Here is a 23,498-nt window from a genome sequence, read left to right as displayed (position 1 = left end):
TTGACTATATCTATGCTGCCAGACATGCTTTTTGGATATCAAGTCAAAATTTTCTTCCATTGATTTACTGGAAAAACCAAAGCCATGATTTTCAGCCCCTACTATAAACCTGATTCCTTTGACAGAGTGACTCCATCCCTTTCTCCTTCCATCTTCTGAGGATGAACTAAACTGTGCAAAACCATGGCGTTCTCTTTGATCCAGAGTTGAGTTCCACATTCTACCATATTCAAGATTGCTTAATTCCACCTCCACAATATTGCTTGTCTCTATCTCACCTTGCCCCCAGTTTTGTTGAAGTCTTTCATGATTCTTTTGTCACTTTTATAGACTTCTTCCAATGCTTTCTTCTCCATTTTCTACTCACCTACCTGCCATTGGCTGCCTCTCTGTTTCTCCCTGCCAAAACTCCTCTCATTTTCTCTCTCTCTTTCAAAATTCTCTCAAAATCCAGCTTATTAACTAAGCTGTCTGTTACCTTTTTTAAGGCGTACTGCACATTTCGGCAAATTCTTTTAATTATTTTCTTCTTTCTCGCGAGCTTGGGTATCTTATGACTTTCTTTACATTGAAGGTGCTATTAAAATACAAGTTGGTATTACAGATGCTCCTCTTGAATCTAATAAATATCACCCATCAAGTATGGGAGCAGAATGAAAAGCAGTAGCCACACAGTGACCAGTGTGGCCAGCTGAAAGCCCATTAGCCCAAAGCATCACTCCAAATGCAAAGCAATATTTCAAGATGGGGTATCATACAATACCTAAAGAAAACTTGCTTGATCCAACTAAAGAGAAAATACGATCTGCTTTGCTTGGTCTAGTTTTTGCGTGAAGTGAAAGAAGGGATCAAGAAGTTAACCATTAATACTCTGGGTGTATTCAATTGAATGCAGCAAGTTTGACTCACTTGCATGAGCTAAATGCTGGACCTTCCACAGGAGAAATGGGAAATTTGAAAGTAGTTTCAAAGGTTTGTATTACTATAAGGTTGCAGGAGGCCCCATTTTAAGATCTGTAGCACACCAAGTTGTTTTTATATAGCACCTTTAACATAAAATGTCCCAAGGCTCTTCACGGGAACAGTATAAAGAAAAATTTGAAATGAGCCACAAAAGGCTGGAATTATAAACACATCTGGCAGTTTTTGTTTTTTTGAAATCTCAACATTTTGTTGAAGTACACAGTGTAATAGGCAAGAATCCACGTTAGAACCTCTGTTATTTTAATTTCTGCAAACTTGTGTCTGGGAACACTTAGTAAAATTGTGGGAGAAGGTATTGGCTTTGATTTTACAGTCAGTAATGAAGGAATAGCACTTCCATAAACATTTAGCTTTTGAGTGATGACTTGTGCTATTTAGAAAGCTTTTCCAGAATGGTGTCCTCTCCAGGGGGTCTGGGCTGTCTGAGAGCAGGGAAAATGACTATAAAGCTCTTGAAACAAATTGAAAAAATCTCATTGAGCCATGCAGTCAAAACCAGGAACTATAAATTAGATGAATTGAATGTAAAATCATGTTTTTAAAAACAGTAAGATAAAGAATGAAAAAATAAAGATTGCATTGAGTGATAAAAGAGACAGACAAAAATAGTTATTTTAATTTTTATTATTTTTTAAAATCACCAATTAATGAGGTTCTACACTTGCAAAATTAAACTTTCTTGGCCAGTCAAGTTGTGTTGGGTATTTTTGTACCCTACCCAATGATCAACGTTACTTCAATGTGGTACATGGTATTTTATTCAGTTTTACTCTCTTAACAGTAGTGTACAGTACAGAACAAAAATTCCATAATTTATGCCCGCCTGTTCGGAATCTTGAAGGAAGCTTCCACTCTGTGGCTTCTCTCTCTCTCTCTCTCTCTCTCTGACCCTCTCTCTCTCTCTCTCTGACTCTCTCTCTATCTCACTCTGACCCTCCCTCTCTCTGTCTCTCTCCCTGGCCCTCCCTCTCTCTCTCTCTCTCTCTCTCTCCCTGGCCCTCCCTCTCTCTCTCTCTCTCCCTGGCCCTCCCTCTCTCTCTCTCACCCTGGCCCTCCCTCTCTCTCTCTCCCTGGCCCTCCCTCTCTCTCTCTCTCTCTCTCTCTCTCCTTGGCCCTCCCTCTCTCTCTCCCTGGCCCTCCCTCTCTCTCTCCCTGGCCCTCCCTCTCTCTCTCCCTGGCCCTCCCTCTCTCTCCCCCTGGCCCTCCCTCTCTCTCCCCCTGGCCCTCCCTCTCTCTCTCCCTGGCCCTCCCTCTCCCTCTCTCTCTCCCTGGCCCTCCCTCTCTCTCTCTCCCTCCCTGGCCCTCTCTCTCTCTCTCCCTGGCCCTCCCTCTCTCTCTCTCTCTCCCAGGCCCTCCCTCTCTCTCTCTCTCCCTGGCCCTCCCTCTCTCTCTCTCTCTCTCCCTGGCCCTCCCTCCCTCCCTCTCTCTCCCTGGCCCTCCCTCCCTCTCTCTCCCTGGCCCTCCCTCCCACTCTCTCCCTGGCCCTCCCTCCCACTCTCTCCCTGGCCCTCCCTCCCTCTCTCTCCCTGGCCCTCCCTCCCTCTCTCTCCCTGGCGCTCCCTTCCTCTCTCTCCCTGGCCCTCCCTCCCCTCTCCCTGGCCCTACTTCCCCGGCCCTCCCCTCTCTCTCCCTGGCCCTCCCTCCCTCACCCCCCCTGGCCCCCCTCATCCCCCCTGGCCCCCCTCACCCCCCCCGGCCCCCCCCTGGCCCCCCTCACCCCCCTGGCCCTCCCTCTCTCTCTCTCCCTGGCTCTCTCTCTCTCCCTGGCCCTCCCTCTCTCTCTCTCTCTGCCTGGCCCTCCCTCTCTCTCTCTCTCTCCCTGGCCCTCCCTCTCTCTCTCTCTCTGCCTGGCCCTCCCTCTCTCTCCCTGGCCCTCCATCTCTCTCTCTCTCTCTCTCCCTGGCCCTCCCTCTCTCTCTCTCCCTGGCCCTCCCTCTCTCTCTCTCTCTCTCTCCCTGGCCCTCCCTCCCTCTCTCTCTCTCTCTCTCCCTGGCCCTCTCTCTCTCTCTCTCCCTGGCCCTCCCCCTCTCTCTCTCTCTCTCCCTGGCCCTCCCTCTCTCTCTCTCTCTCTCTCTCTCTCCCTGGCCCTCCCTCTCTCTCTCTCTCTCCCTGGCCCTCCCTCTCTCTCTCTCTCTCTCTCTCTCTCTGATCCTCCCTCTCTCTCTCTCTCTCTCTCTCTCTGACCCTCTCTCTCTCTGATCCTGCCTCTCTCTGACCCTGCCTCTCTCTCTCTCTCTCCCTCTGACCCTCTCTCTCCCTCTGACCCTCCCTCTCTCTCTCCCTCTGACCCTCCCTCTCTCTCTCCCTCTGACCCTCCCTCTCTCTCTCACTCTGACCCTCCCTCTCTCTCTCACTCTGACCCTCCCTCTCTCTCTCACTCTGACCCTCCCTCTCTCTCTCACTCTGACCCTCCCTCTCTCTCTCACTCTGACCCTCCCTCTCTCTCTCACTCTGACCCTCCCTCTCTCTCTCACTCTGACCCTCCCTCTCTCTCTCACTCTGACCCTCCCTCTCTCTCTCACTCTGACCCTCCCTCTCTCTCTCACTCTGACCCTCTCTCTCACTCTGACCCTCCCTCTCTCTCTCACTCTGACCCTCCCTCTCTCTCTCACTCTGACCCTCCCTCTCTCTCTCACTCTGACCCTCCCTCTCTCTCTCACTCTGACCCTCCCTCTCTCTCTCACTCTGACCCTCCCTCTCTCTCTCACTCTGACCCTCCCTCTCTCTCTCATTCTGACCCTCCCTCTCTCTCTCACTCTGACCCTCCCTCTCTCTCTCACTCTGACCCTCCCTCTCTCTCTCACTCTGACCCTCCCTCTCTCTCTCACTCTGACCCTCCCGTGCTCTCTCTCTGACCCTCCCGTGCTCTCTCTCTGACCCCCCCGTGCTCTCTCTCTGACCCCCCCGTGCTCTCTCTCTGACCCCCCCGTGCTCTCTCTCTGACCCCCCCGTGCTCTCTCTCTGACCCCCCCGTGCTCTCTCTCTGACCCCCCCGTGCTCTCTCTCTGACCCCCCCGTGCTCTCTCTCTGACCCCCCCGTGCTCTCTCTCTGACCCCCCCGTGCTCTCTCTCTGACCCCCCCGTGCTCTCTCTCTGACCCCCCCGTGCTCTCTCTCTGACCCCCCCGTGCTCTCTCTCTGACCCCCCCGTGCTCTCTCTCTGACCCCCCCGTGCTCTCTCTCTGACCCCCCCGTGCTCTCTCTCTGACCCCCCCGTGCTCTCTCTCTGACCCCCCCGTGCTCTCTCTCTGACCCCCCCGTGCTCTCTCTCTGACCCCCCCGTGCTCTCTCTCTGACCCCCCCGTGCTCTCTCTCTGACCCCCCCGTGCTCTCTCTCTGACCCCCCCGTGCTCTCTCTCTGACCCCCCCGTGCTCTCTCTCTGACCCCCCCGTGCTCTCTCTCTGACCCCCCCGTGCTCTCTCTCTGACCCCCCCGTGCTCTCTCTCTGACCCCCCCGTGCTCTCTCTCTGACCCCCCCGTGCTCTCTCTCTGACCCCCCCGTGCTCTCTCTCTGACCCCCCCGTGCTCTCTCTCTGACCCCCCCGTGCTCTCTCTCTGACCCCCCCGTGCTCTCTCTCTGACCCCCCCGTGCTCTCTCTCTGACCCCCCCGTGCTCTCTCTCTGACCCCCCCGTGCTCTCTCTCTGACCCCCCCGTGCTCTCTCTCTGACCCCCCCGTGCTCTCTCTCTGACCCCCCCGTGCTCTCTCTCTGACCCCCCCGTGCTCTCTCTCTGACCCCCCCGTGCTCTCTCTCTGACCCCCCCGTGCTCTCTCTCTGACCCCCCCGTGCTCTCTCTCTGACCCCCCCGTGCTCTCTCTCTGACCCCCCCGTGCTCTCTCTCTGACCCCCCCGTGCTCTCTCTCTGACCCCCCCGTGCTCTCTCTCTGACCCCCCCGTGCTCTCTCTCTGACCCCCCCGTGCTCTCTCTCTGACCCCCCCGTGCTCTCTCTCTGACCCCCCCGTGCTCTCTCTCTGACCCCCCCGTGCTCTCTCTCTGACCCCCCCGTGCTCTCTCTCTGACCCCCCCGTGCTCTCTCTCTGACCCCCCCGTGCTCTCTCTCTGACCCCCCCGTGCTCTCTCTCCCGACCCCCCCGTGCTCTCTCTCCCCGACCCCCCCGCTCTCTCCCCGACCCCTCCCCGCTCTCTCCCCGACCCCTCCCCCGCTCTCTCCCCGACCCCTCCCCCGCTCTCTCCCCGACCCCTCCCCCGCTCTCTCCCCGACCCCTCCCCCGCTCTCTCCCCGACCCCTCCCCCGCTCTCTCCCCGACCCCTCCCCCGCTCTCTCCCCGACCCCTCCCCCGCTCTCTCCCCGACCCCTCCCCCGCTCTCTCCCCGACCCCTCCCCCGCTCTCTCCCCGACCCCTCCCCCGCTCTCTCCCCGACCCCTCCCCCGCTCTCTCCCCGACCCCTCCCCCGCTCTCTCCCCGACCCCTCCCCCGCTCTCTCCCCGACCCCTCCCCCGCTCTCTCCCCGACCCCTCCCCCGCTCTCTCCCCGACCCCTCCCCCGCTCTCTCCCCGACCCCTCCCCCGCTCTCTCCCCGACCCCTCCCCCGCTCGCTCTCCCGCTCTCGCTCTCCCGCTCTCGCTCTCCCGCTCTCGCTCTCTCCCGCTCTCGCTCTCTCCCGCTCCCGCTCTCTCCCGCTCTCGCTCTCTCCCGCTCTCTCTCTCCCGCTCTCGCTCTCTCCCGCTCTCTCTCTCCCGCTCTCTCTCTCCCGCTCTCGCTCTCCCGCTCTCTCTCTCTCTCCCGCTCTCTCTCTCTCCCGCTCTCCCGCTCTCTCTCTCTCCCGCCCGCTCTCTCGCCCGCTCTCTCGCCCGCTCTCTCGCCCGCTCTCTCGCCCGCTCTCTCGCCCGCTCTCTCGCCCGCTCTCTCGCCCGCTCTCTCGCCCGCTCTCTCGCCCGCTCTCTCGCCCGCTCTCTCGCCCGCTCTCTCGCCCGCTCTCTCGCCCGCTCTCTCGCCCGCTCTCTCGTCCGCTCTCTCGCCCGCTCTCTCGCTCTCTCACACTCTCACACTCTCTCTCTCTCACACTCTCTCTCACACTCTCTCTCTCTCACACACTCTCTCTCTCTCACACTCTCTCTCTCTCTCACACTCTCTCTCACACTCTCTCTCACACTCTCTCTCACACTCTCTCTCACACTCTCTCGCTCTCTCACACTCTCTCTCACACTCTCTCTCACACTCTCTCTCACACTCTCTCTCACACTCTCTCGCTCTCTCACACTCTCGCTCTCTCACACTCTCGCTCTCTCACACTCTCGCTCTCTCACACTCTCGCTCTCTCACACTCTCGCTCTCTCACACTCTCGCTCTCTCACACTCTCGCTCTCTCACACTCTCGCTCTCTCACACTCTCGCTCTCTCACACTCTCGCTCTCTCGCACTCTCGCTCTCTCGCACTCTCGCTCTCTCGCTCTCTCGCACTCTCGCTCTCTCGCACTCTCGCTCTCTCGCACTCTCGCTCTCTCGCACTCTCGCTCTCTCGCACTCTCGCTCTCTCGCACTCTCGCTCTCTCGCACTCTCGCTCTCTCGCACTCTCGCTCTCTCGCACTCTCGCTCTCTCGCACTCTCGCTCTCTCGCACTCTCGCTCTCTCACACTCTCGCTCTCTCACACTCTCGCTCTCTCACACTCTCGCTCTCTCACACTCACTCTCTCTCACACACTCTCTCTTTCTCTCTCCCTCCCTCTCTCTCTCTCACACTTTCTCACACTCACTCTCTCACTCTCTCTGACTCTCTCGCTCTGACCCTCTCTTTTTCCCTTTCACTTTCTGCTCCTTCACACTTTTTCTCTTTTTTCTCTCATTTTTTGTCTCTTTCTCCTCTTTTTCTCCCCCTCCTCTTTTTCTCCCTCTCTCTCTTTTTCTCCCTCTGTCTCTTTTTCTCCCTCTGTCTCTTTTTCTCTTCCAACCCCCATCAGCCCAACCCACCGTGGATATCCCCTGTTCGTTAGTCCTTAGATCTAACCTGCCAGGGTTTTCCTCTGTTTGGAAGTGGATCATCTTATGTGGCTTCTGCAGCCTGGTTCTCTTCCAGGGTCCACCCTTGTTCATGTTCTGGTGGGTCTACACCTTAACTGCAACTGGTGTCTCTCTTTTAAGCCACTTTCAAAAGCTGGCATAGGGGGTGGCATTGACACAGGCCTATACCCTGTTGGGGTCTTCCACTGTTGGTGGCAATGAAGTGTTGAGTGTCTTCCAGACAAAGGAAGAAGAGCAAGACCACTTCTTATCAGCACTTTTCAGGGCAAAGATCATGGGGTGGCAGCGGGGGAGGAGGTGATGAGCAACCCTCAACGTGTCATACTCAAGTTTTTTTAAAATTCATTCATGGGATGTGGACTTTGCTGGCTGGGCCAGCATTAATTGCTCAACCCTAGTTGCCCTTGAGAAGGTGGTGTTGAAGCTGCCTTCTTGAACTGCTGCAATCCATCTGGTGTAGGTACATCTACAGTGCTGTTCGGAAGGGAGTTCCAGGATTTTGACCCAGTGACAATGAAGGAATGGTGATATATTTCCAAGTCAGGATGGTGGGTGACTTGGAGGGGAGCTTCCAGGTGGTGGTGTTCCTATCTTTCTGCTGCCCTTGTCCTTCTAGATGGCAGTGGTCGTGGGTTTGGAAGGTGCTGTCAAAGGAGCCTTGGCGAATTCTTGCAATGCATCTTGTAGATGGCACACACTGCTGCTACTGTGCGTCAGTGGTGGCGGGAATGAATGTTTGCGGATGTGGTGCCAATCAAGCGGACTGCTTTGTCCTGGATGGTGTCAAGCTTTTTGCGTGTTGTTGGAGCTGCACTCATCCAGGCTAGTGGGGAGTATTCCATCACTCTCCTGACTTGTGCCTTGTAGATGGTGGACAGGCTTTGGGGAGCCGGGAGGTGAGTTACTTGTCGCATGATTCCTAGCCTCTGGCTTGCTCTTGTCGCCACAGTCGTCAGTAGCTTGTGACAATTTCAAGCCTTGAGTCAGCAACTTTGGGCCACAATCTCTCATTCCTGCCCTGGATTCAGGCTGTGATGGAACAGAACCCAACACTATATTTTTATAAAAATATATCCTCACGGCTATTTCTTAATTTTAAACTGGACCTTTCGGATGAACAAAGACCATTAAGATGGCTGACCCTCTGTCTGTGAGTCATTGTTTGTGAGTCCTTGAAACTAAAGAAGCAGTTTCAGAAATGTCACACCTTGCTATTTCTGAGGAGCTGCTAACAGGCCACCCAGGGACTACACAACCCAACTTCAAAGGGAGCTACATGAAGGCCATTTGTATTTGACAAACCCTGGCCTACCAGCAGATTCGGAGGCCACAGAGACAATGACTTCCCAAACACCAGACCTTCATCAAATAGCACCTCTTTCAACTCATAATGGCTGAGACTGCAGATGCTGTCAGACCTGCTGAGTTTTTCCAGGTATTTTTATTTTTGTTTTGGATTTCCAGCATCTGCAGTTTTTTGCTTTTGTCTTAGTATTTAATTGACTGCCACTGCTCTTCAAGGAATGCCTACCTTGAAGAAGTATTGCTCTTCTCTCTGACAGGATTTCCATCTCTCTCTTTTGCCTTGTTCACCTTCATTGCTTTCCATTTCTTTCCTGGTGTTTGACAAGGTGTTTACTAAAACCCGCTTTCACAGCTATATTTCCTTCCTCAGTGACTGTCTCCGACTTACCCCACGTGGATTCCAACTGAAGTTCCATCCCTCATGTTTCGAACCCACCCAGGATTACAGGTTTCTCCAGGACATACAACAGTCCTCGGACTGCTACTCTCGTCGCATCCTGAGATCCACCCTCAGTGCCATGCGCCGCCATATGAACACACTCGACCTCTCCCTCCAGCAGCACCGCTGCACCCTGTTTCTAAGCTGCCCGTGCCCCCAGTTTAATTTTATTCTTCGTCTCATCTGACGCCTCAACAAGAAACTTTGTCTCTTTCTTTCAGGTGCAAAGGAACGCAAGCTCCAACAACTCATCGACACCAACGCCCATCCAGGGCCTTCCATCCCTGCCTGTCCCTCTGTCTCCATCCCGTCTTCCAATCCCAGCCCCAGCCGTGTATTCACCATACCCCTGATGTTCAGCGCTCAGCAAAGGATTAGTTTCATACCCTTGCGCCCTCATCTCAATGAATTTCGGGCTCGGCACGATGCTGAAGTCTTCTTCCACCGCCTTCGTCTCCATGCTTACTTCTTTGGGCAGGAGTTCTCTCCCCGTTCAACGGATCCTTTTACCCGCCTCCAATATTCTCCCTCCACCTGGACCCCTCCCTCTGGATTCTTACCTTCTCTTGATCTTTTTATTGAGAACTGTCGGCGTGACATCAGTCATCTCAATTTCCCTGCTCCTCTCACCCATTCTAACCTGCCTCTCTCTGAACTTGCTGCACTCCGTTCTCACAGGTCCAACCCTGACATGGTCATCAAACTTGCTGACAAGGGTGGTGCAGTTGTTGTCTGGCGCACTGACCTCTACGTCGCAGAGGCTGAGCATCAACTCGCAGACACTTCCTCGTACCTCCCCCTGGACCATGACCCCACCACTGAACATCAAGCCATTGTTTCCAGAACTGTTCCTGACCTCATCTCCTCTGGAGATCTTCCTTCCACAGCTTCCAACCTCTCAGTCTCCCAACCTCGGATGGCCCGCTTCCACCTCCTACCCAAAATCCACAAACAGGACTGTCCTGGCAGACCGATTGTGTCAGCCTGTTCCTGCCCCACGGAACTCATTTCTTGCTATCTTGACTCCATTCTCTCTCCTCTCGTCCAGTCCCTTCCCACCTACATCGGTGATTCCTCTGACACCCTACATCATATCAACAATTTCCAGTTCCATGGCCCCAACCGCCTCCTCTTCACCATGGATGTCCAATCCCTCTACACCTCCATCCCCCACCGGGATGGTCTGAGGGCTCTCCGCTTCTTCCTCGATCAGAGGCCCGAACAATCCCCATCCACCACTACTCTCCTCCATCTGGCTGAACTTGTTCTTTCACTGAACAATTTCTCCTTAAACTCCTCTCACTTTCTCCAAATAAAAGGTGTGGCCATGGGTACCCCCATGGGCCCCAGTTATGCCTGTCTCTTTATGGGGTATGTGGAACATTCCTTGTTCCAGTCCTACTCCGGCCCCCTCCCACAACTCTTTCTCCGGTACATTGATGATTGCTTCGGTGCTGCTTCATGCTCTCGTCTGGACCTGGAAAAATTTATTAATTTTGCTTCCAATTTCCACCCCTCCATCATTTTCACATGGTCCATCTCTGACACTTCCCTTCCCTTCCTTGACCTCTCTGTCTCAATTTCTGGTGATAGACTGTCCACCAATATTCATTACAAGCCTACCGACTCCCACAGCTACCTCGACTACAGCTCCTCACACCCCGCTTCCTGTAAGGACTCCATCCCATTCTCTCAGTTCCTTCGCCTCTGTCGCATCTGTTCTGATGATGCCACTTTCAAAAACAGTTCCTCTGACATGTCTTCCTTCTTCCTTAACCGAGGTTTTCCACCCTCGGTGGTTGACAGGGCCCTCAGCCGTGTCCGGCCCATCTCCTGCGCAACTGCCCTCACACTGTCCTCTCCCTCCCAGAACCATGATAGGGTCCCCTTTGTCCTCACTTATCACCCCACCAGCCTCTGCATTCAAAGGATCATCCTTCGCCATTTCCGCTAACTCCAGCATGATGCCACCACTAAACACATCTTCCCTTCACCCCTCCCGGCGGCATTCCGCAGGGATTGTTCCCTCCGGGACACCCTGGTCTACTCCTCCATCACCCCCTACACCTCAACCCCCTCCCACGGCACCTTCCCATGCAACTGCAGAAGGTGCAACACCTGCCCCTTTATTTCCCCTCTTCTCACCGCCCAAGGGCCCAAACACTCCTTTCAAGTGAAGCAGCATTTCACTTGCACTTCTCTCAATTTAGTCTACTGCATTCGCTGCTCCCAATGCGGTTTCCTCCACATTGGAGAGACCAAATGCAGACTGGGTGACCGCTTTGCGGAACACCTTCGGTCTGTCCGCAAGCATGACCTCGACCTCCCTGTCACTTGCCATTTCAACACTCCACCCTGCTGTCATGCCCACATGTCCGTCCTTGGCCTGCTGCATTGTTCCAGTGAAGCTCAACGCAAACTGGAGGAACAGCACCTCATCTTCCGACTAGGCACTTTATAGCCTTCAGGACTGAATATTGAGTTCAACAATTTTAGATCATGAACTCTCTCCTCCATCCCCAACTCCTTTCCGATCCCCCTTTTTTCCAATAATTTATATAGATTTTTCTTTTCCCACCTATTTCCATTATTTTTGAATGTATTTCCATCCATTGTTTTATCTCTACCTTTTAGCCTATTTCGATCTCTTCCCCCCACCCCACCCCGACTAGGGCTATCTGTACCTTGATCTTCCTGCTTTCTACCCTTAATGTCACCTATTAGCACATCCCTTAGATAATATCACCACTTTCAACACTTCTTTGGCCTTTTGTCTATGACATCTTTTGGTTATCTCCACCTATCATTGGCCCCCTATCCAGCTCTACCTGTCCCACCTCCCCTTAAACCAGCTTATATTTCGCCTCTTTTCTATTTTTCCTTAGTTCTGTTGAAGAGTCATATAGACTCGAAACGTTAACTGTATTCCTCTCCGCTGATGTTGTCAGACCTGCTGAGTTTTTCCAGGTATTTTTATTTTTAGTTTTGTTATGGCTGAGACCTCATTAGCCTGGTACACACAGCCAATTTCCAGACACTGGATAAACATCCTTTGTTGAAGATGTTGTGGTGAAGTAAGGCACGTGACCTAAGACTCTGGCTTGTTGAACAGGTTAATATCGCCTTCCAGGGCTGCAAGCCCAGTCTGCTGCTGTAACACCTGATTGGGAGGCCACAAAAGGAGTTCTGTACCATCACCTACAAACTGATTTTCTCTGCACCCCTATTTCATCTTGTGAAGTCAACACCACCGGAAAAGTGAATCTTACACCACCGGTTTTCAGCCCGCATACTTTTGTGAAGGAATTTCTCATCGATCTTTGATCTTGGACCCTGGACCTCCATGTAAACCAATGTTTATTTTCTCTGTGGGCTCTGTACTGTAAAACCTTATTTTCTCCATCTCTCTCTTTACTGGATGTGTGTGAGGGGATGTTGTGGACCCTCTTCGCGGTTTTTGAATGCGTGCAATAAACTTACCTTAGAGTTCATCCTACCTCGTGTTTGCTGTGGAATTAGTAGGAATTGGATCAAACAAAAAGCAAGGGGTTGGGAAATATACTAATAAAAAAGGAAACAAATTAAAACACCTTTCTGTTTACGGATGGGTGGTGACAGGAGAAATTAGTGCTATTTAAACAGACCTGCTGGAGGCTGATTATTACCTCTGCCACTGTTTGTCTGTAAACAATATATCTCAAAAGCTAATGGACGGATTTCAGCGAAACTTAGCACACAGGATATGACCCAAGGAAGACCCAGTTAGCTTTTGGTGAAGATGCAGATCTGGATCCTGGAAATTTTTAAAGGATCCGTTAATTGTGGGAGATAAGATGAAATGACTGTTTTTTAAAGAATGTTGTTTGTTTTATTTAGAATGCTATTGATTGTTTTAGAATGTTGTAGATTGTCTCAGCTGCTGTGGTGGAATTTCTCTCAGTTGTCAAAATATGAGCAGAGATTTCCAAGCAGGTCGTTCGATGTGCATTTGCCAGAAGTCTCCTCAATGAGATGCAAACTTTTAATAAAAAGATTTCTTTATTCAGCTTTGTCGTTACAGAGCATTAAGCAGGCAGGGAAAAGTCTCAAGGAAGAGCATAATTGTTGTAACATTGAGTAACACAATGTGGTGGAGGTATGCACCCCACTGAGTTCTCTCTTCACTTGTCTTAAATGTCTTGTTTGGTCCCAAGCTAATTTGAAGATTCTATTGCTAGCCAAGACAACCTTTTAACTTGTAGCCACTGGACAACTTGTAGCCAACTATTGTTTGAAATCTTTGGAACTATCATTTAAATATCCTCTCATTTCTGATTTTGATTTCAGTAATTGATTTCTGGTATATAGCTGCCCTCAGCTATCAAAAGCAAGACAAGATTCCTGTGTCAATAGAAACCAAGAACAAATAAAATCAGGAAATCTTCAAAATGCAGTATCTACCTAGATAGAAAAGCATTAACAGAAAAAAGTGTCAAATCGGGAGAGACTGAATAAAGTCTCTACGTTTTAGGGAAAATGCTTACAAGATTGTGGAAGAATGATAAAGTTGGGATTAACACAAATCATATCATATCTCAGAAATCTATTTGCCAACAAGCAATATAAGGGAAGAACTCGAGATTGTTCAGAAAGGGAGAACAGGTGGCTGAGCCAGGCAGTTTATGGTTAAAAATATATATGTTCTGCTGCTGATAGGACTAGACAGTCTGCAGGACAAACCTGAGGTAAAAACAGAGTGCTGGAAATAATCAAGTTGAGCAGCATCTAAAGAGGGAGGCAGAGTTAATGTTTCAAGTTGATGACCTTGTGTCAGAACTGGAAAAAAGTTAGAGATGTACACATGTTTTAAGCAAGTACAAAGGCAGAACAAGTGTTGAGATGGGAGGGGGAAAGAAAAAGTCATGTCAGTGATAGCGTGGAAGGCAGGAGAGATTAAATGGGTAAAGGGATGATGGTGCAATGCCAAAGGAGATGGTCATGGATCAAGTAAAGAAACAAAAGATGAATTTTGAGGTATAAATGTAAATAGCTGACTCATCACCAACTTGTCATCTCAAAAATAAATGGGGCAGAGGTTGTGATCTGAAATTGTTGAATTCAGTGAGTCTGGAAGGCTAATTGCCTAATTGAAAGATTAGATTTTTTTTTATTCGTTCATGGGATGTGGGTGTCGCTGGCTCGGCCAGCATTTATTGCCCATCCCTAATTGCCCTTGAGAAGGTGGTGCTGAGTTGCTGCCTTGAACTGCTGCAGTCCATGTGGTGTAGGTGCACGTACAGTGCTGTTAGGAAGGAGTTCCAGGGTTTTGTCCCAACGACAGTGAAGGAACAGTGATATATTTCCAAGTCAGGATGGTGAATGGCTTGGAGGGGAACTTCCAGGTGGTGGTCCCATGTGTCTTCTGCCCTTGTTCTTCAAGGTGCTATTCCTCCAGCTCAGGTTAGGCTTCATGAAGAAAACTTGCTTTTCTTTTCTGGTTCAGCGTAATAAGTTGTTTTTTAAGTGAGCCCTTTTTACCCCTGTGATCTGTACAATATCTAGGTAATTTATAAAGGGACTCATAGGTTGAGCAGAGAATTTTTAATATATCTCAGCATGCTGTTTATACTGCTTACCATTGGCCAGCTTTCTCAACTGCAGAAGACAGTATAAATATTTCACTAGCCTGCAGCCTTGGTTTTCAACAGACTGATTGCCCAGTAAATGGATAGGTGAACAGAAACAATAGGAAAGTAGATTTACGTATGTAACTAAGTAACATACATAAAGAATGTCGTCTGCCCTAAACTACAATATCAGATACCCAAGGTTCTTGAATATAGCAATATGTTGCTAAATTTTCATCTGTCTCTGTTAATTTGTGTGTATATATTTCTGCTTCATTTGGGCAATTTCATTTGAACAAAAGCATAGAAATACTTTTCAATACATGACAGTAGAAATAAAATGCCCTTTTCAAACTCAAAATGCCAAGAATATATATAAACAAAACCTAAAAGGTACTTGTATTTGAAGTCGCACGTTTGCCCTCCTTTTGGTCTCCTGGCCAGAAACAGTGACTGTATCTGATGTATCTAATTGAAAGCATCAGAGCCATGCTCTGTGAATGAACCTGATTTTTAAATCTTGTAGCATTATGCACACAAAACAACTAATACCTTGGTACAGCAAAGGCAAAAGTACTTAATTTTGCTTAATGAACTCCATTCCCATCCGAGAATGAAAACCATTGACTGAGCTCCAAACTTCTTGTGGTTACTATATTAAGAGAAATCCATCCAGGCATTGGTGGGGTAAAGTGAAGCACAACTACACTGATGGCTGAAATTAGGCACCTGAGTTAAGAGGCGAGACTGAATAAGTTGAGAATGACTCTACTGATGAGAAAACTCGGATGATTTTATTTTAGTATTCTGTGTCTTAAAGAGTGTAGACCAAATAAATGTCTGTGGCTTAATCATATGCAACAAGAAGGCATAGCTTCACATTTAGAAAATGGAGAGTGATAAGGTAGTTTAGATTGAATTACTTAATGGGGAGGGAGATAAACGCATGAAATCGACTGCCAAGGTGGCAGTAGGTGCTGATTGTATCAGCAAATTTAAGAGAGAGTTGGATGAACCGCATTGATCTTTCCTAGATTAATGTCAGTCCTGAATTTAGGCCTCCTTGTTATCAATTCCCCTCCTTGGTAGCGATCTTTATTTATCCTCAGGCTGTTTCCAATATCTTTTTAGTTTCTGAATAGTGGCTTCAGCACAGCACCAGTTCAAATAACGCTGGTTTTTCTGCAGAATCCACGTTAATCTGTATAATGCAAATGTATAATTGAAGAAAACACAATTAAATTTTATTTTCTTTTGTACATTTTTGGCTTAATTGGGTCAATTGTGGTTGTGTTGTAGGATTGGTGCCCCCCTTGAGGGAGGCCCAATTGGTCATCAAATAGATCTGATTAACTGGTGTATCCTGTATCCCTGATTTTAAAAAAAATTTGAGAGGATTCCTCTGAGTGACCAAGCTTTTGGTCATCTGATCCAACGTCTCCTGATGTGGCACCATGTCATACCATTTTTTTTGTAATGCTTCTGTGAAGCATCTTGGGTTGTTTCATTGCCCTAAAGGCGCCATATAAATGTAAGTTGTTTAAAATTAGATATGGGTTGGACAGGGTAGACGTGGTGAAAATGTTTTCACTTGTGGGAGAATCCAAAACAAGATGCCATAAATACAAAATAGTTACTAATAAAATATAATGCGAAGTAAGGAGAAGTTTCTTTACTGGTTAGGATGTGAAAATCATTCCCATAGGAAGTAGTTGAGACAAAAAGGAAACTAGGTGAGTATTGAGAGAAAAGGGAATAGAAAGGTACCTTGAAGGGCTGGGGTGAAGTAGGTGGAATGGGAGAAGACTCTCTTCTGGAATATAAACAGCACAGATTAATTGGACTGAATGGTCTATTTTGTGCTACAAGTTCTATGTAATAAACCTAGTTGGCTCCTCTTCAAAAAATTAGGAAAATGGAAGAAATTGATCATTTTGGTTTTTTTGACTTTTCAATTCCATTGGCAGATATTTATTTTGAATTCAGCTTCCCTTTCAAAGTGTGAATGCACAAGTATGCAGTGGCATTTGTTTGAAAAATATTAACTATTTTAGGTGAGATATATTGTTGCTGGGGGTTTCTTTCCAGGAAGAACACTTTCCTTTCAGGGGCTTGCTTAACTTCTAGTTTTCAGTTCTGTTGAAGGATCTAGATCTGAAACTTGTAACCATCCTGACTCTTTGCAAATGCTGATGGACCTACTCTGTATTTTCAGCAATTTGTTTTTATTCAGATTTCCAGCATTTGCAACTTTTTTCCTATCTTTTAGCAATAAAGTGGAAACTTCATTTGGGGAATCATAAACTTAAAACTTTGTATTGACTTGATCTGGGCACTTGGGTCATTCATGAAAATTTTTTGTTTTTTAAAAAAAAATCATTTGTACTCCCATCTACTGTTTATTAGCTTGTTTGACAACGTGGCATGGTGCACTGATGCTTCATGTGCACTATGCCTAGTTTACGTCTGTAATTTCTCACAAGGTGCATTCATTAAAAGTAAGTTGGTCTGCATATAGCAACAAACCAATGAATAGGTAACGTAATAAATTTGAACCTATGGTTACCATTTGCCAAACTGTACTTTGTATAATCTTTCACCACACAAACTTTAGGTAAATTACTGTGTTTTGAGTCAGGCAGATGACCTGTTCCAAACCACTAACAGATTCCAACCCGGTTTTATAGATTCTTAATTTTGAGCCTAGTGTGCTCACTGACTCTCACAGCTACCTTGACTACACTTCCTCACACCCTACTTCCTATAAAGTTTCTTTGTTTCCATCATATCTGACGATGCAATCTTCTATATTTAAGAGATGTCTTCCCTTTTTCTCAACTGAGGATCACCCCCATGAATGTTGACAGGATCCTCAAATGTGAACATTCCATTTCTCACATTTCTGCTCTCAGCCTTCTTCCCTGAGCCATGATAGTGTTTCTTTTTTCCCCACCTCCCTCCCAGCAACTTCTGCATTCAACAGATCACCCCCTGCCATTTCCCCCAGCTCATGCATGTTGCCACCATCAAACACATCACCTCCTCCCCTCTGCTTTCAGCATTCCAAAGGGACTGTTCTCTCCACGATATCCTGGACCACTGCTCAGTCACTTCCATCACCCTGGCACCTTTTCTGTGCAAGCGTAGGAGATGCAAAACCTGCCCTTTTGCCTCCTCCTTTCTCAGTGTCTAAGGCCTCAAACATTCACTCCTAGGTGAAACAATGATTTCGTTGTACTTTCAATTTAGTATACTGTATTCACTGCTCACCATGTAGTCTCATCTACATTAGGGAGATTGCATGACCACTTTACACGGCACTTCAGTCCAGAAGCATGACCCTGAGCATCCAGTCACTTGTCATTTTAATTCTCCACCTTGCCACTCTGCAGCAGGCCAAGGGCAGAGAATTCAGTGTTCCAATAAAATGCAACACAACCTGGAAGAATAGCACCTCATCTTGTGACTGGGCACTTAACGGCCTTCTGGAGTCAACATTGAGTTCAACAATTTTAGATCTTGACCTCTGCCTCTATTTTGTTTCCTTTGCTGATTTGTTTTTTTCTCTCTCTTGCTTCTCTCTTCTTTTCTTTTGGGCAGCAGATATTCATGATCCTGCCATTCACACCTTCCCTATATGCATCTTTTTGTTGTTTTACTTGTCTCATTTGAAATTTAAGCTTAAATATAAGGAAAAAAATGTGGGCAAAAATACTGAAAATCAAATTTACCATTGTGCCATAATTTTGATGCTTCAAGATAGTTACTGTAATTTTTCAAATTTGTAAATGTATTTTGGCATATGTCACAACCTTCAAGAAACAAATTTATTGTATACAAATAGATCAGCATATACGCATGCACATGTGATACTTGAGAGTAAATCTTTGTCACGAAAATTGTTTGTCATGCAGGTTGTGAACACAATATTTTTTTATTAAAGCTTGTAGGAGGACAATTTGACTTGGAGATGAATTTCATCATCCAAGATATGGGAAGTATTGCTTGCATGGTGGAACTATTGGACAACTGTGATGTGACCTGCCAGGCTGAAGTTTGGAGCATTTTCACAGCAGTTTTGAAAAAAAGTATTCGTAATCTACAGGCCTGCACCGATGCTGGATTGATTGAACTTGTTCTCAAGAGAATTGATAGAGTTAACAATATGATAGCAGGTAAGGTAGTTGGTTTTTTTGAGAATGTCTTGACCCTTGGTGTAGCCTGCCCAACTAAGGTGAGAATGGCTTAAGATGTCAAATTATATAGTTGGCTTGACAGAAGCTAATTGTCTGCCTTTTACTGTTTTTTTTGTAAAGTGGCTGTATGCCAACCAGTATAGATTTATATTGCATAATCACATGGTTTCCAGGAAGATGATTATTTCCATTCCATACTAACTAGTTGAGAAGTTGAGTGCAAAATGTTTTTATTAAGGAGTTAAATAGATTCAGCTTGGTTTGGGGGAATGTCGGCTTAAAACACAAAATGCCATGGCACTGTATATAGGAGGTGTGCCTGTGCTCCTCTGCATGGTATGATACCTGAGGACATGTGCCATAGCAATGGTTTATTCATTCCTAGCTTTTAAAGGGTTGTGTTCTCTTAATACTTGATTTGGTTAAGATTTTAGTTTATTAGATTAGGTATCCCTTTAAAGTATTCCCAGATTGTGTGGTCAATTTGTTTTAATCAAATCTAGTTTATTTTTACCCCAGTGTTTTTATCCTAGGAATTAATGTGTTGATATTGATTGACACACTTCCAGTGCAATTGAAATTTTATTTTCAGGCCAATATGCTAATAACTGTCAGTTGACCACATGTGTAAAGATGAACACAAGTGATCGATAACAGCAGCAGCACAAATGAAGCATGGCGCTGAGATACACTGCTAACTTTCTAACATTCAGCACAAGGTGCCATTGATCCTTGTTTTCAAATGCCTCCATGGCCTCATCCTTCCCATCTCTGTGATCTCACTGGAAGAGATCACAACTTAACAGCACCACCCCCCGCCTCGAGAGCGCTGCCAATTCTGCCCTCTTGAGCATTCCCAATTTGAATTAATCCACCATGGTGGTGGTGCCTTCAGCTGTCAAGGCCCTAAACTCTGGCATTCCCTTCCAAAATCTCTCTACCTATCTTTCCTCCTTTAAAGCGCTCCTTAAAACCAGTGCCTTTGACCAACTTTGGACATCTAGCCTAAAATTTCCTAAATGGCTCAGTTTCAAATTTTGCTTAAAAACCCTTGCATGCTGCCTTGGGGGGTTTTATTACATTAAAGGTGCTATATAAATGCACGTTGTTGCTATTCTCAAACTATATCTTCTTAAAACCATCAAGCCATATGTCCTAATTTAAAAACTGTGCTAAAAGTATTTGTCCACTCCTAGCTGGAAGTTTTGAAGTTCACCCTTGTACTGGTTAGTACAAGGACCACTACTGACTCATTACAAGTGATCAAGAATAGTTGATTCGGGGGGACTTGACTACACCAATTAGTGCTGGGTTCTCTTTGGTGCCTAGCATCTTGGACCTAAACTGTCCAAGCTACTAATGAATTAATAGCACTGAATTCCTTTTTGATGGTGACTTATTAAAAGTAAGTACCATACCCAGCCAGATGTCATTGAGGCCTCCCTGGCAGTTGTTTTTACAAACTTTCCTTTAAAGCTGCATGTTCATGGAAGTAGCACAAGTATACTGTAAAACAAACACAAATATCTCTCCTCTTCCTAGGAAGAGAATGAGGACTATCAAAATTATCTATAAATGGCTTCATCTTAGTATCTGCTGCTGCCAGCTTACAAGATGAATCATCCAAAACAAGCCACACCAGAATCATCCCTGGAGCCTTTTTATTCACTTGGAGCACCTCTGAGACATCTTTTGATTCCTTCTGAGAAGGTGCTTGGATGAAGAGGATGCTAACTTCACAACTCTCCAAGTAATGCGTATTGAAGTGCAGTCTGCGTCCTCATACCTGCTAATCTGAGTTCCTTTGCTTTTCCTAGTCTCAGATTCTTGCTTCCCAGGAAATTTCCTGTACCCCCGGATGTCCTGGCAGGTCTCGACAGATCCACTAAAGTCCATGGACCCCACAGTGAGAACTACCAGATAGAGGCTAGATAGATTCAATTTGGATATGGTCCCAGGTGGTTTTTTTGTCCACCCCAATCTATAAGATGTTGGATTTTAACAACAGATACAATATAGCAGTCCAGTTGGTGTTAGCACAAGGTTGTGTGCCTATAGATTGACAATCCTGCTGTTGTCTCCTATTTCTAAGGCAGCCAAAAAAAAAGTTGTTTGTGATATATCTGGGGTTGAATTGGTCTGCTGGTGCTTCAATCACAAGGTGATGTTCTCAGCTCTGTATAGTCTGGACAAATGATGTATTTTCAGGCCCTAATGAACTCGCTGCAGCGATGTAGATCCTGGACCTTTATAGAATAATAGATTAGCTACCTTTCTGTAATTTTCTGAATGACTTGAGACAATAACAGCAAAAATTTACATTTATATCTCACCTTTCACATTGGAAAATGTCCAACGCACTTCACGGGAGCATAATCGGGCAAAAGAAGAAACTGAGTCCAAGGAGGAGGTATTAAAAGGGGTGGTAAGAAGCTTGGCCAAAGAAGTACAAGAATATTATATTGGCACAAAGCTATGTTTTGAAGGAGAATGCTCAAGACGATTAGGGAAGGAATTTCATAGTTTATAGCCTAGACAACTGAAGGTGTGAAACCAGTTGTTGGGTAAAGGGAGTGGGAGATTTGTAGGAGGCCAGAGTTGAAGGAGAACACAGTTCTTGTAGGTGTATTTCAGTTGAGTATATTTAGTTCACTTACAGTTAGACCAAAACAGCTGTCCACCTCAAATGAAAAGGATCATCGTCTGGATGAATTGGTTGTTGCCGTGACTTAAATATGGTCAGCAGTTGACTGGCATTCCATACTGCAATAGGAAATGAAAATTTTAAAATTGAGTAAATTCTGTGGTTGGAGGGGGGTGGTTAGTGAGTAGAATGAGAAAATCATTTTTATTTCAATTAGACTCAGGCCAAAGAAGAAAGTAGATGTGTTTTTTCACATCCTCATGGGTTTCCCTAAATATAGGGAATTAGCACTCCACATGATACCAAGAAACGGCAGAAGGCACTGGATACTGCAAAGGCTATATCCTGACAATATTCCAGCAATAGTACTGATGACTTGTGCTCCAGAACTTGCTGTGACCCTAGCCAAGCTGTCCTAATGTAGCTACAGCACTGACATCTACCTAGCAATGTGGAAAGTTGCCCAGGTATGTCCTGTGCACGAAAAGCAAGGCAAATCCAACCCAGCCAGTTACTGCCTTGTTACCTACTCTCGATCATCAGTAAAGTGATGGAAGGGGTCATCAAGCGGTACTTACTCAACAATAATCTCACTGATGCTCAGTTGGGTTCTGCCAGGACCCCTCAGCTCCTGACCTCATTACTGCCTTGGTTCAAACATTGACAAAAGACCTGAATTTCAGAGATGAGGTGAGAGTGACTTCCTTGACATCAAGGCAGCATTTGACTGAGTGTGGCATCAAGGAGCCCTAGTAAAACTGGAGTCAGTGGGAACCATGGGGAAAACTCTCCACGGGTTGGAGTCATACCTAGCACAAAGGAAAGATAGTTGTGGTTGTTGGAGGTCAGTCAACTCAGCTCCTGAGCATCACTGCAGGAGTTCCTCAGGGTTGTGCCCTCGGCCCAACCATCTTCATCTGCTTCATTAATGATCTTCCTTCTATCATAAGGTCAGAAGTGGGGATGTTCGTTGATGATTGTATAATGTTCATCATTTGCGACGACTCAGATACTAAAGCAGCCCATGTCCAAATGCAGTAAGACCTGGACAATATCCAGGCTTGAGCTGACAAGTGGCAAGTAACATTCGCGCCACAGAAGTGCCAGACAATGACCATCTCCAACGAAAGAGAGTCTAACCATCTATCATCTGCCACTTTTTAATTAATGCTGTTGGAAGACCTGGGGGCTGAAATTGTTGGGTGATAGCATAAAATGAACGATAGCAAATTTAGCAGCCCATTCTGCATCCAGCTTGATTTACCTTTCCTCCTTTTGGCCTTGTACTTCAGGCATTTTAAACATTGAACATTTGAACCCCGATACTGCATATTCTTAATTTTTCTTCGGCAAATTTGTGAAATAAGCACTGCTGATTTGTAGGAACCAGGCCTTAATTGTCCAGAAATAGGACTGGGCTACAGATAACCCTGCTCCACTTCAATTAGACTGGCATTTTTGAAGGAGAACAGAGATGTATTACTGGTTTTGTCCAGAGAAGATGGCAAGCCAACAATAATTACTCTTGCACTTTCCCCTGTCCTGGCAAAAGTTAAATCATACCAGAGCTGCCCCACATAGTTCTCTGCTTTGCCTCTGTTTTTGCAAGCTTTAATATGTGTGACCCCTATTCAGTCGCGGTGAGTCATGTTATATTGAGAGATGGAAATAGTCTGAAATCAACAAATCAACTTCACCAGGTCCGAGAACATGTACCATAAGATTTCCTAGCATAAAAGGGCCATCCTTACCTTGAGGTCCCATGTCTCACACCTTGGGAAGCACACCTGTCACCACCTCACCTGGCTAGTTATAATTGCATCAGGAGAAAAGCCTGACTGTTCTAAGTATTCAAAAATTTAATTCTTCCCAAAGCGCTGTGGCTAATACTGCTTGGACATCATGACTCCCCTAAATATTTGGTCATGTCAGAGCTTCTGAGGAGCGGCAGTAGCAATCCCAGTCGGATTGTCACTACGCTCCTTTTTACTTACCTTAGTCAGGAGCTGCACATTTCTTGCCTGGCCTTCCGACTCAGGCCTGCTAAGAAATGTGCACCATACTGGCTCTTGGGTGCAGTGTCAGGAGAGGTCATGCCCCCTTGTTATGGCACTAGTTGATATAAAGCAGGTAAGTTTAAAGATCCCAACCACTTTTGAGTATCCATGGAGAAGGTAACTTTGTAAGGTAAGTGGGTAGGGTGTGGGGTGGGGGATTGGTTGGTAAGATGGACCGGGGGTGGCAGGATGGATTGTGGGGGTGGGTGGGGTCCAGGATGGGGTGGAGGGGTGCGGTTAGGGTTGCTCGAGCTTGGGGTAGGATGGGTCGAGGGGGGTCAGT

General features: G+C 47.2%; 1 protein-coding gene across 1 annotated transcript in view; it reads left to right on the top strand.

The window, feature by feature from the left end:
• lrba (LPS-responsive vesicle trafficking, beach and anchor containing) overlaps nt 1-23,498 on the top strand; it is a 913,498-nt gene that overhangs the window by 33,955 nt on the left and 856,045 nt on the right. Inside the window, exon 2 of the mRNA XM_078541260.1 lies at nt 18,262-18,493. Coding sequence (XP_078397386.1) covers nt 18,262-18,493 — 232 coding nt within the window. The remainder of the gene's footprint in view (nt 1-18,261; nt 18,494-23,498) is intronic.

The sequence above is a fragment of the Cetorhinus maximus genome, chromosome 1 (assembly GCF_964194155.1).
Source record: "Cetorhinus maximus chromosome 1, sCetMax3.hap1.1, whole genome shotgun sequence".
Taxonomy (NCBI): Eukaryota; Metazoa; Chordata; class Chondrichthyes; order Lamniformes; family Cetorhinidae; genus Cetorhinus; species Cetorhinus maximus.
The sequence above is the reverse complement of the archived record's forward strand: the minus strand, read 5'-3'. Positions and strand labels throughout refer to the sequence as shown.